This window comes from Staurois parvus, unplaced genomic scaffold (genome assembly GCF_062004578.1).
Source record: "Staurois parvus isolate SC_StPar_1 unplaced genomic scaffold, SC_StPar_1.0 ptg000081l, whole genome shotgun sequence".
Classification (NCBI taxonomy): domain Eukaryota; kingdom Metazoa; phylum Chordata; class Amphibia; order Anura; family Ranidae; genus Staurois; species Staurois parvus.
Window position 1 is genome coordinate 15,055,012 of NW_028317877.1, and position 12,653 is coordinate 15,067,664.

The 12,653-nt window shown below is 42.9% G+C and overlaps 1 protein-coding gene across 1 annotated transcript in view; it reads right to left on the bottom strand.

The window, feature by feature from the left end:
• The window catches only part of PCNX2 (pecanex 2), a 212,046-nt gene extending 199,632 nt beyond the window's left edge, over positions 1-12,414 (bottom strand). The window contains exons 1-3 of the mRNA XM_089669801.1: positions 12,106-12,414; positions 5,824-6,026; positions 3,049-3,127 (exon numbers count right to left, since the gene is read on the bottom strand). Of these exons, the coding sequence (XP_089525927.1) occupies positions 3,049-3,127; positions 5,824-6,026; positions 12,106-12,258 (435 nt within the window). The 5' untranslated portion in view covers positions 12,259-12,414. The remainder of the gene's footprint in view (positions 1-3,048; positions 3,128-5,823; positions 6,027-12,105) is intronic.
• Positions 12,415-12,653: the final 239 nt, after the last annotated feature.

Genomic DNA, 12,653 nt, shown 5'->3' on the forward strand with positions numbered 1-12,653 from the left:
ACTCTTTGATTTTCTATTCTGTTTTATTCTATTCAATTCTCTTTGAAATTCGAATTTCGGAGGATGGCTATATGCTAACACTAATACACATAGTATTTGAAGGAAATCAGCAATAGTAAGTAATATGTTTATATTTCAAATTTGTTTTACAATTCAATTTCAGTTTCAAATTTAAATTGAATTGGATTCAAATTCAATTTGAATTTCCGGCAAAATTTTGTTTCATTATTTTGGATCCGTTTAAATTTGTCACTATTGTAATTCAGAAATTCGGATACACCCGGATCTCCGAATAATGTTAATTTTCTCTGAATTTCGATTCGGAACAACCTGCACATGTCTAGTCTCAATTAAGAGCACTAAGTGTCACTTCTGTCTGCTGCTTCATTCCTCTGTTAGCAGCCTGCATCATTTCTGACAGGTTTTCCTAACAACAAGAGAAAAATGGTGACAGGGGAGAAACCTCCAACAGATTGACAGCCTCAGTTCTGTTCCTGTGAGCTGTGTGGAGGGGGTGTGTCCCTTCACTCCAATCGGCTCTCAGAACTCTTCTTACTAAGCTCTGCTCACTGAGTGTGATTTCAACTCTCCGCCCCCTTTTTTCTGAACTGTCAGACTAGCTTTAATATTCTGCACTTTGAATGGATGTAGAGAGGAGAAGACTGGAGATGAACAGGTACAACTTATGTAGGAGGATGTATTTCATTTCTGTGTATCACCTGAGGTCAGTCACTTCACTGGGTATATGTGAGTGTTTACAACCACTTTAAAGAAAATCTGGGCAAACCAGAACAATTAAAAGCTCTATTTTTCTGCATTTGGGTATTATAATGTTATTTTTATTATTTTTATAAATGCTATGTCTGTGTTCTTGCTCTCTAGCATCTACCTTACTGGTATTCAACATGCAGCCTGCATGCAGCTCCATAATACTTTCGGTTCAGCCCAGGGGCGGACTGACTATTTGAAAACTCGGGCACTGCCCGAGGGCCCGGGGTCAGTAGGGGGCCCCATGAGATGCTTGTGGTACCTTTTTCATAGGCTTTTTTGAGTTTGGGCAAGAACACAGGGGCCCCATGATCCCCTATTGCTCGGGGGCCCCATGAGTTGTCAGTCCGCCCCTGGTTCAGCCCGTGCATCTCGGCACCCAGTAATGTTGCCATCTGATACCCTTAATGGTAATCACTGGATGTCTCCACAGGGTGGTACTGTGGATATCTGTTAAAATACAGAGATGCCTTCAAATATTCAATGGAAGAAGGGAGTGTGGACTTTTTAGGCATCAAACAAACCCAAACTAGATAAAATATACACTTTTAATTGATACATATGAAAAACACAGCAAAATTACATTCAATTAAAATCCCAGGTATGTAATAAGTTCAGACACAATGGTATCCATTACTGGTATGCAGCTTTCTGACCATAAGAGTATTGATGCTTAAATGATCATAATATATATTACTATATATATATATATATATATATATATACTTATAGGGTGGACACACAGGAGGAGGCAACGATGTACGGGAGAAGTACGTTCCCCAGTGGCAATATAGGGACGGATGTTCATATGCTGCATTAGAAAGATCATTTTTTTATACTAATTCTAAATGGCCAAACACTGCAAATATCATCTGTGTATTATCTATCTGAAGTGGAATGATCCTCATATGAGAGTTGAGGAATACCTATAATATCAAGCGTAAAGAGTGGGTCCATAATATATAGAAAGATGTAATGGACAGATTCAGCTGTCATGTTTCTATTTTATTTTACGTATCCCGATGATTATACTAGTGGTGCACCGGATTTAAAATTCTGGTGCCAAAACCGGAACCGAAAATTCAAAATGCACTTGGCCGAAAACTGAAACTGAAATGCACAGTTTTTAAAAATTGATATATATTTTTTGGAAAAAAAATACACTGATTAAAAAAAACAAAAAATACAATATATACCCCAAATGTTTTGTAAAATATGAAAGAGGATGTTACCCAACATGTCACGCTTTAAAATTGCGCACGCTTATAGAATGGCGTGAAACTGCGGTACTTAAAAATCTTCATGGGTGATGTTTTAAAAATTTCTACAGGTTAGCAGTGTAAAGTTACAGAGAAGGTCTAGTGCGCGAATTATTGCTCTTGCTCTGACGTTCGTGGCGATACCTCACGTGTGTGGTCTGAACACCGTTTACATATGTGGGCATGGCCTATGTATGCGTTCACCACTACGTGCGAGCTCAGGGGGACAGGGGCACTTTAAACTTTTTTTTAATTTATTTATTGTTTTGGGGTTTTTTTTGCACTGTTCTTAAAAAAAACATCACTTGTATTCTTATCACAAGATGTGCATGCATCCCTTGAGATAGAAATAATTAGTGACAGGTCCTCTTTATGGAGAGATATGGGGTCAATAAGACCCCACATCTCTCTTCTGCAATGTAAAGCATTGGATCAAAAAAAAGATTGATCTAGTGCTTTAAAAGAAAAAAAAATAACCGGAACGGGAAGTGACATCGCTCCCGTCCTCCAAGGGCATAGAGATGAGTGGTGGCCATCATTCCTTCACTCATCTCTATGCCTAGTGCCGGGATTGATGGTTTCTCAGGTAAGGCTGAGAACTACTGAGTGGCAGCCAATGGCGGCAGTGGTGGGCAGAGGTTAAGGCAGGCGGACTATGGTGGACGGGCGGGCAGCAGCGTTTTTTCAGCACCTGTATCGGTGCTTTTTTTCATTTCGGGGTGTTTTCAGCCAAAACGTTTCGGCCATAAAATTTCGGTGCATCCTTAGATTATACACTGCTAGAAGTGTGGCCCCGCATCCATAATCGGGAACACCATTGACCTCCAGTCTCCCTTCCATGCTATTAGTATACTCTGGTAAAATATTGATATTGAGCTCCTGAAGAAGCATTAATATGGGAAACATGTAGAGCAGTAGCTAGATGGGTAAACGCCCTGTATGCATGAGGCCATATTCTCATTATACATTATTAATGATGTAATATATTGAGTGTATAATTGTATACCAATAATATACTTACTAGTGAGTCTGGGGAAGTTGCAGTGTTGCTTTCCTGATGGCTCTGAGTAAATTCTTCAATATCCAACTCTACATTCTTGCTGTCAACGACAGAAAAATATTTCATGATCAGCAGAAGTGCTGACATGCACATCACAACATGATCTAAAGAATCCCTGCAAGTGTGTTGTAGCATTATTTTACACACATATGAGCCATTAATATATCATATACATCTCTCTGTTTATATCTAACATAGAGGTCAGCTCAGTTCTTCACATTATACTCATGATAACCAAACACTCTTCGGTGTGTAACTTTGTCTCCTCTTTAAAGTGGTTCTAATGCTAAAACCTTTTTTTACCTTAATTCCCTGCATTAAGGTAAAAAACATTTTACAGCTTGCTGTCCTCCTCCCAAACACTTCCCTGAGTTCTACATCGATCCAGCGCTGCACTACACTGAGACCAGTGGGATCCATTAGCACTTAAATCCTGTGATTAGAATGCGAGGGGTGGGGTTGAGCTGTGTTGTGTGTGTCTATGGACACGCACAGCCTGGCTCAGGAGCAAGCCTGCACATCTGCCACCACAAGCAACTTGCTATGATGGCAGACACAGAAGAGGAGAGGTAAAGATCGCTGGCGGGGGACCCCAGAAGAGCAGGTTGGGGGCCAATTTGTGCAATACCACAGCACACAGCAGGTGAGTATGACATGTTTATTGTCTATAAGAAAAAAAAGTTTGCCTTTAGAAACCTTTGCAGGTACTCCACCCTCCATCCCTGACCTGTAACTGGACAGTGAAAGGAAAAGCAGCACACAGATGAGCTCATCTCTCTGTTACTAGGCTCTTTCCTCCAATCAGTATGCTCTTTTCTCTGCAGCACAACTGATTGGCTCCTTCTGCTGATTCTTCCTCCCCCAGTCTGAGCTTTGATGTACAGGGACTGCAAAATGCTGATCCCGAGTCAAATTCACGTACTCATTCTGTCTCCATAAAACCAACATGAAATAAATACCTAATAGATACTTTAACAAATATGGGGCTACATTAGGGGGTAAGTTCACCTTTATAGAAAAACTGCAAAGGTCACCTAATAGCAGACACCCTGGTCCCCACTATACTCAGCTGTCAGGGTTCCCGCAGCCACTCCACCAGTCCAGCGGTTTAAAATCCCCGCTGCTTGTTCTCTTCTTAGTCCCGTGCTGCTAGGACGGACCAGATTGATTCTATTTAGCCAGTGCTGTCACATGGACAGAGGAGAGGGGGAGGATGTTTGGTGTTAGGTCACCTTTACTGTTTTTCTGTAAAGGTGAACTAACACTTTAACTTATTCCTTCTGTATTGAACTGTATTGTTATTGTACTGTGCCCCTTTATATTGTAAAGCACTATGCAAACTGTTGGAACTATAAAAATCCTGTATATTATTCTTAATTATAATAATAACTTGCTTGCTTTTGGCCGCCATTGTACTGTGAAGGGCTTCTGGCGCATCCCTGCGACTTTTAGGAATGAGCTTCTTCCAGGCATAACTGCCCTTAATGTATCCATTGCTATATAAGCTGCAACATGGACACTCTCATTGACTAGAGTCATAACTGCACTATATAGGGGGCATTGACAGGGCAGGATGGTTTTCACATATATTTGCAAATGCTGTGCTACTAAAACCTCTGTTTTTAATGCAAATAGGGCAGCACAGTGGCTAAATGGTTAGCACTTCCACCTGGCAGTACTAAGGTTGTTGGTTCAAATCCCAACCATGGCACCACCTGCCTGGAGTTTGCATGTTCTCCCTTTGTCTGCATGGGTTTCCTCTGGGTACTCCAGTTTCCTCCCACACTCCAAAGACATACCACTAGGTGAATTGGCTCATGTCTAAATTGGCCCTAGTATGTGTATCTATGATTGTAAGGTAGGGACCATTAGGATGTCCTCTGTAAGGCAGGGACCAGCCAGCGATGTGTGATGCAGAGGGGCAGGGTCATTACCATTCATGGACTGACATGTAGAGTAGGAGCTGTCCAATCAGAGGGCAGGGGCAGGCTCTGCTCCTGTGTACAGGCTGGGTGTGAATTGGCCTGCAGCAGCCACTGTGATCCTAGGGATCGGACCCCCCCCCCCACCAACAGGACCCAACATCCCACCCCCTGCATGGCACAGCTGTTCCTGGGGTTGAGGAGCCCTGGTAACTGGGGAGAGGATGGGGGACACTCCACTCAGATGGATGACAGCTCTACTTTTCATTTTGGTGTCACCCCCTGTGATGGTGTCACCCCCTGTGATGGTGTCACCCAGGGCGGCCCACACCCCACGCACCCCCCTAGTGACGCCACTAGGTAGATTCAGTTCCAATCAACAGGGTATCCACTCACATATCCCCTGCTGATTGGAGCAGAGTGGGTGGATGACACATCTGTGTCCGCTCAGTTTCTGCAGAGAGGACATAGTCAGAGCCTGCTCTGCTCTATGGGCAGCTGGGAGTAAACAGAATCTGGTGTCCGTTTACACCTGACTACCCGCCGATCTGATCTGCCTAAAACAGTATAGCACAGATCCCCTTCTCTTGTTTTTAGTGGTCTGGACCAGACCTGAAGGTAGGTAGGTGTAAAGTGACTCGTCTGTTTACACCTGCCTGTCCATAGGGATGCATGGACCTTCCGATCAGGTCCACCTGAAAAACTGACTGGCAGATCTGATCAGATCACTTATGTGAAAGGGACCTAAGAGAACAATGGATACCAGGAAAAAAAAGTCAAAACTGATATTAAATATATTGGAGAAAAACCTTACCTAGGATCTGTGTGGTTGCTTGAAATATTGATGCTGCTAGCATCTTTGGCCTTCTTGACTTTTTTGCTGTGTTTTTTATGATGGACCACTGCTCCTTTATCAAACATGAGATGTAGACGAAAACTTACAAACTTAATCACTGTAAACAACACAGTTGTGGATATGCAGTAAAGGGATAATGTGAGTCTTGTTGGAGGCAAGCCCTGTAGGAAAAACAGTAAATAAACTGCAGTGTAAAGCAATGTTAGAGTAGCAATGCAGTCATGCCTAGAAAACAAAAATACTTACATGTTTTGTGCCAAAGGATATGCTGTAGAATGTTTAACCTCTTCACACCGGCCGAATGCAAATGTGTGGGATCCTGGTGTCTGGGCCTAGACGCCGAGCGGCCGCACATTTGCTTTCTATTAAAACAGGACATATGTGTCAAGAGCGCGCACCCTGCACGCTCCCAGCACACATGTCCGGTACTTACGGAAAGGTCCTGATCAGTGGCGGACTGACTCATGGGGCCCCCGGGCAATAGTGGATCATGGGGCCCCTGTGTCCTTGCCCAAACTCAAAAAAGCCTATGAAAAAGGTACCAGGGGCAACTCATGGGGCCCCCTACTGACCCCGGGCCCTTTGGGCAGCGCCCGAGTTTCCAAATGGTCAGTCCGCCCCTGGTCCCGATCTCCTCTTTCGATTGGGACCTTTCCCGATCATGTGACTGCCATGGCGGCACGTCATGGCGGTCACATAACCCTAAACCCCGCCTCCCGGCTTCTGAAACTCTTAAAGGGCCAGGAGGCACCGGCGTAAAGGGGTTAAACTAAAACTTGATTATATGGAATGGAATGTTTGTGTGTTGAGTGGCATGTTTAAAACTAAACATTGTTGTTCTTTCTTCTATACATGTTTCCCTGTGTTTAACTTGACATGCAGTTAAACTCTCCTATTCTGCAATAAGCCAGACTGGATGTAATCTTGAAGCTTTATTAACAAAACAGGGTGGAATTAAACTATTAGGAAAAACAGATAAGAAGTACATATATTCAGTATATGAAATATACAAACACGTGGACGCCAATAAGTCTATGCTCACCAGCGATGCTGCCTGTAAGGGATGTAAGTTCAGTCCATGACAGGTGCTGCAGAGAATTATGGCTGGTTTCTTTCCCTCAGTTCATCCTGGTGTCTGAATACCCAGGATGCACATGCCTCCCCTAGTAGCTAAATGTAATATTGCGGGCTGAATTTCCCTGCTGGAGGCAGCACAGTTGTGGATTTGATGAGAACAAATTGGAAGAGTGTCATCTGCGATACCCTAAAGTGAATCTGGACTAGCATAGAAAAAAAATAGCTGCCCTTACATAGCTCAGATTTCAGCCAAATCTTGCCCTGCAAGCACCAATGGGTTCAACAAAAAGTAGATTTAATGACTGACTGAGTCGGGTACAAAAATTATCAACTAAACAGTGACTACATCCAATCAAGGGCAGTCACTGTTCAGATATTCAGGCAGTCATGGGTTTTGCAGCTTCTGAATAAAATAGCTGGCAGTGTGAATTCCTGGGTGAACCAATTCATTTTCTGTTGTTCAAGCCCATGGGCTAAATGAGAGATCCAGCTGTGTATGGCTAGCTTAAGGTAGCAACATCTTCAGATCAATCCTTGTGTCCCTATAGAACTCATGAGATCATTGGTCCAGGCTATATATGGGGCTTTCATTTTTGTCCAAGTTCAAATAAATCTCCAGCCCTCCCAAGCTCCAAGTCCAGTTACTATAGCAAACCATAGTAACTCCATAAGGTTACCTTAGGGATACTTCAGGTGAGGGCAATCCTTTAAAAAAAAACAAAAACCCTCCATTATCAGACAGTAGAAACTTATTGGGTGATTATTAAAGTAATTGTAAACCTCAAACATTAAATATGAACAAAGCATATCCTTCTATAGTGTGTACTTGTCTCAATTAGGAGCACTAGGTGCCATTTCTGTCTCCTGCTTTGTTCCTCTGCTATCAGCATGAAACGCTTCAGACAAGTTTTCCTGACACCAGGAGAAAATTGGTGACAGGTGAGGGACCTTCAGCAGATTGACAGCCTCAGCTCTGTTCCTGTTAGTTATGTGGAGGGGAGGGGGGGAGGTCTCTTCCCTCCAATTATCTCTCAGAGCTCTCCTTCTTGAGCTCTGCAGAGTGTAACTTTTGCTCTCCGCCCCCTTTTCGCTGAACTCTGGTAAGCTTTATACATTAGTACATGGATGTAGAGAAGAGAAGACTGCAGATAAACAGGTACAACGTATGTAGGAGGGTTTGTTTTATCTCTGCATATCACCTGATGTCAGTCACTTCACTGGATATATAGAACGGTTTACAACTACAAGTCTCAAACCAGAACAAAGTTAAGCACACCATGTAACGGACCCCAGACACCCACGACTGGGTATCTCCATCAAGAAGCTGCTTCTCAGGGTCTGGAACATGAGACCAGTGAATATTGTTACCCCAAGATCCAGACACCAGATTTGAAGTAAACCAGAGGTAGACTACTTTATTTAAACACAAATACAAGATATATACACTCAGGGAACAATCCCCCCTCCCTGCATCATGACACAGGGTGGGCAATCTACATTTAGTAACAAGAGACACACAGGTATTCAAACATCTCACCAGCAGACAGTCCCATCAGGAGGGAGGGCTGCTGGAGACAACCCCCCCTAAGCTAATACACATAAACACATACATCCCACAATAGTTTGCTCCCAAGCAAGACAAACAATAGAACAATGGGATGCAGCCACATAACATTAAACAAACCCCACCCCACCTATCTCCTAAACATGTCTACACAATCTGAGACAAAGCCCTCACAATATTAGGACAGATACCCCTAACAGGCACAGGGTGATTTACACATAAGAGGGATATGGGGAGCTGAGACAGGGGTCTCCCCACTTCTCCAAAGTGAGCTGGGTCCATGGGCCCCCCACCCAAAGTGACTCCCATCACACACCAGAACAAAGTTGATAAATGTATCAAAATTATAAATGAAAAGATTCATATAAAACATATTCTCTCTCATCCAACATTTTAGACCTCCCATTTCAATCAAGGTTCCATTGACCCCTAAGGTCCCTCCAGAGGTTCCTTGAGCTGTGGTTAGTTGACCTCCTATTTGATGGTGTCTCCAAAGTCCCAGGGCCTAAGCCACTTGACAGAGCTGGCTACTTGACACCAATGATCTTTTTAGCTGTATGTAAGGGTGGCATTTTGACTACCACTGTAGGGGGATTCTTCTTAATGGTTGCTAATATAAGAAGCATTTTCCCCACTGACTCCAATGATTTGTTATGATTTCCCAATACTTGAAAATCATCTCAAGGTTTCCTCAGGGACATAAAATTTGAGAAAGGCTGGTCTATATAAACTGTCATCATACTGTACCTGTCCAAAGTGTGAGAAACTTCAATCCAACCCCCTGTAACTGCTAAGCTGCCCCTGGTCAGGTACTTTGCTGCCCCAAGGATGCTACAAAGCAAGGAGTCACAGAATGGACACTGCCATTGTTCACGTCTCACATAGGTAGTTTGCGTGTTGTTTGAATTTCATTAGGCATAGTAAAATCGAATATTTTGAACTTAAAGCGGTATTAACCCAAAAGCAAACATTTATTATATTGCAGCCTAACAATTCTTAGATGTAATGGCTGCATTTGTTTTTTTGGCTTTCTTTCCCTTATTTATATCTGTTGATCTGGACAGTAAGTCTGTTGTGTTTCAGCAGAACATTCTCTCCTGCAAATGTAGTAGTTCGGATGTTGAGACAAACCATTTATCACTGTCAGGGGTGCTTACAATGATCAGCTTTTATTATTCATGCAAAACCTTTATCCCCAAAGGAAAAAAACAGCTTGTCTTCAATTTTTTAGTGTATCTAAATCTGTCAGTCTCCCCTACCCCCAGACTGATGTTGTGCCCCCTGTGCTCCTTCATCCAGAGTGGGTGCACTCTAATACAGAAGATGTGTTACTGACCAGATCACCAAGTGAAAACAGATGGAAAAAAGTCTAAAATCAGAAGCGGAATGTAACCACTGCATCTTTGATTGGTAACCTGAAAAAATATTACATTTTTTGGTGGAACTTTATTGGGCCTCTGTTGCCAGTGGAGCACAGCCCTACTAAAATGAATGGAGAAACAAAAAAAAGCCGGAAGGAGAATTATTATTCTTAAAGTCATGTGACCAGCCTCTTCTCCTCCAATCATGTAGCTCTCTCTGCTACAATAAGGAACAGAGGTCTGCATTTTATGAATGGACCACAAAATTCAGTCCTCTGTGTGGAGATACCTAGTGATGTACAGCCAAGAGTATGTAGCCATATCCTTTCTCTTAAAAATGGGCCCCTTAGTTTTCTAAAGTGTTTTGCAGGACATTTAAGCAGACAGAACTGATGACGTACTACAGGCTCCTAAAAGTGGCCTGCATTTTATGAATGGACCACAAACTCAGTTCTCCACATGGAAATAGCTAGTTATGTACAGCCAAGAGTAAACAGCCATATCCTTTCTCTGTAATTAATGGGTCCCTTAGTTTTCTAGTGTTTTGCAGGTGATTTAAGCAGAGAGAACTCTGTGACATACTACAGGCTCCTAGCAGCGGCTGGCATTTTATGAATGGACCACTAAACACAGTTCTCCGCATGGAAATAGCTAGTTATGTACAGCCAACAGTAGACAGCCATATCCTTTCTCTATTAATAATGGGTCCCTTAGTTTGTTAAAGTGTTTTGCAAGAGGTTTAAGCAGAAAGAACTCTGTGCCGTCCTGCATTCTCCTAACAGAGGCCTGCATTTCATGAATGGACCACAAAACTCAGTTCTCTGCATGGAAATAGCTAGTTATGTACAGCCAAGCATAGCTAGCCATATCCTTTCTCTTAATAATGGGCCCCTTAGTTTGTTAAAGCGTTTTGCAAGAGGTTTAAGCAGAAAGAACTCTGTGCCGTACTGCAGGCTCCTAACAGCGGCCTGCATTTCATGAATGGACCACAAAACTCAGTTCTCCGCATGGAAATAGCTAGTTATGTACAGCCAAGAGTAGCTAGCCATATCCTTCCTCTTAATAATGGGCCCCTTAGTTTGCCAAAGTGTTTTGCAGGAGATTTAAGCAGAGAGAACTCTGTGACGTACTACAGGCTCCTAGCAGCGGCTGGCATTTTATGAATGGAACACTAAACTCAGTTCTCCGCATGGAAATAGTTATGTACAGCCAAGAGTAGACAGCCATATCCTTTCTCTTTTATTAATGGGTCCCTTAGTTTGCTAAAGTATTTTGTATTATAAGCAACTGACAACTTTTTAACTACTTGTTTTCATCTTATTATTCTTTGCTGTATCTCAGTGTGGCTGATCTCCACAGCCTTAGTGCAGGCACTTCCTGTCTTCATGGGTAGGCTCCATACCTGCATAGATATGTTAGGATGGATTTTATTCCCATACCTGTGTAACATGTGTGACAGGGTGACAATGCAGAGGGACATGGACAGAGTGTTTTTCACTTTATAACAGGAAGTACCTGGACAAGGTCTTTTATGGTAGAATCATCATATCATATAATAAAAGCTGCAGATTTTGATTTTAGAAATATTGACTTCTAAAATGATCTTAACAGGTTACAGCTTATATGAAAATACGGAGTTTACATAAACCATAAACTACATCCTGCTATTACTTGAATACGTTTACAAGCATGCAATGCAGGGTGACAACTCCACCAATGTATGGTAGGGTGTTGTCACCTTGAAAAAGGAAGTGCCAAGGATGAAAGTTTAAATTCAGTGAATGTCAATAATGAAGCTAGAGGAAAAAAATAAAAATCATAACTCTTAACAGTCTCACATGGTGCGCTGCCAGTTTTTAGATTTTGGTTTTACACTTTATTAATAAATGTTTTAATGAAACTTCCACCCATGATTCATACATTTGCTAATTAAAACCTTAAAAACCTTAATAAATATACCCTTTTTAGGATGTTTAAATATCATCACCTTCAATGCACTGAGCCATTAAATCAGAAAAAGTATGCAGCCAGTGAAGTCACAATCCTGATGGTTTTCCTGGCCAGTGAAGGAAGTCAGGGGGTCAGAATAACAATCAACTGACACTGACAGATGTTAATGATTGTCTCCCAGAGATCCGGCCTCATCTCAGAGCTGGCACCGTGCAGGTATTGATGACACACTGCTATATACTGTACACTATACTGTACATGCCATGATCCAGCACAGACTGAACTCACCAGGTGCATGGCCAGAGGTAACAGGAGCAGGAACACCCATAAATACAGGTGACAGATATTATTGAACTGGCTGTCCTCGGGATCGTGGTACCATCCTCCGGTTAATGCAGCCCACACACCTTGGCGGAGGATCTGCACGATGTGAGATCCCATGTCTGCTGCAGAGAGGAGAGGAGAGGAGAGCAGAGGAGAGGAGCCAGCCTGCAGAGGGAGCTACTGCCTCCTCCTCCTCCTCATCCGTTCTATATACAGCCCTGCGCATCCCGTCATCCCTCTCTGTAGACTTCTATACAGCACTGCGCATACCCTCCTCAATTCTGTCTGTACCATCTCCTCCTCAATTCTATACACCCCCTCCTCAATTCTTTACACCCCCTCCTCAGATCTATACCACCCCCTCCTCAATTCTATACACCCCCTCCTCAATTCTGTACCACTCCCTCCTCAATTCTATACACCCCCTCCTCAATTCTGTACCACTCCCTCCTCAATTCTATACACCCCCTCCTCAATTCTATACCACCCCCTCCTCAGTTCTATACACCCCC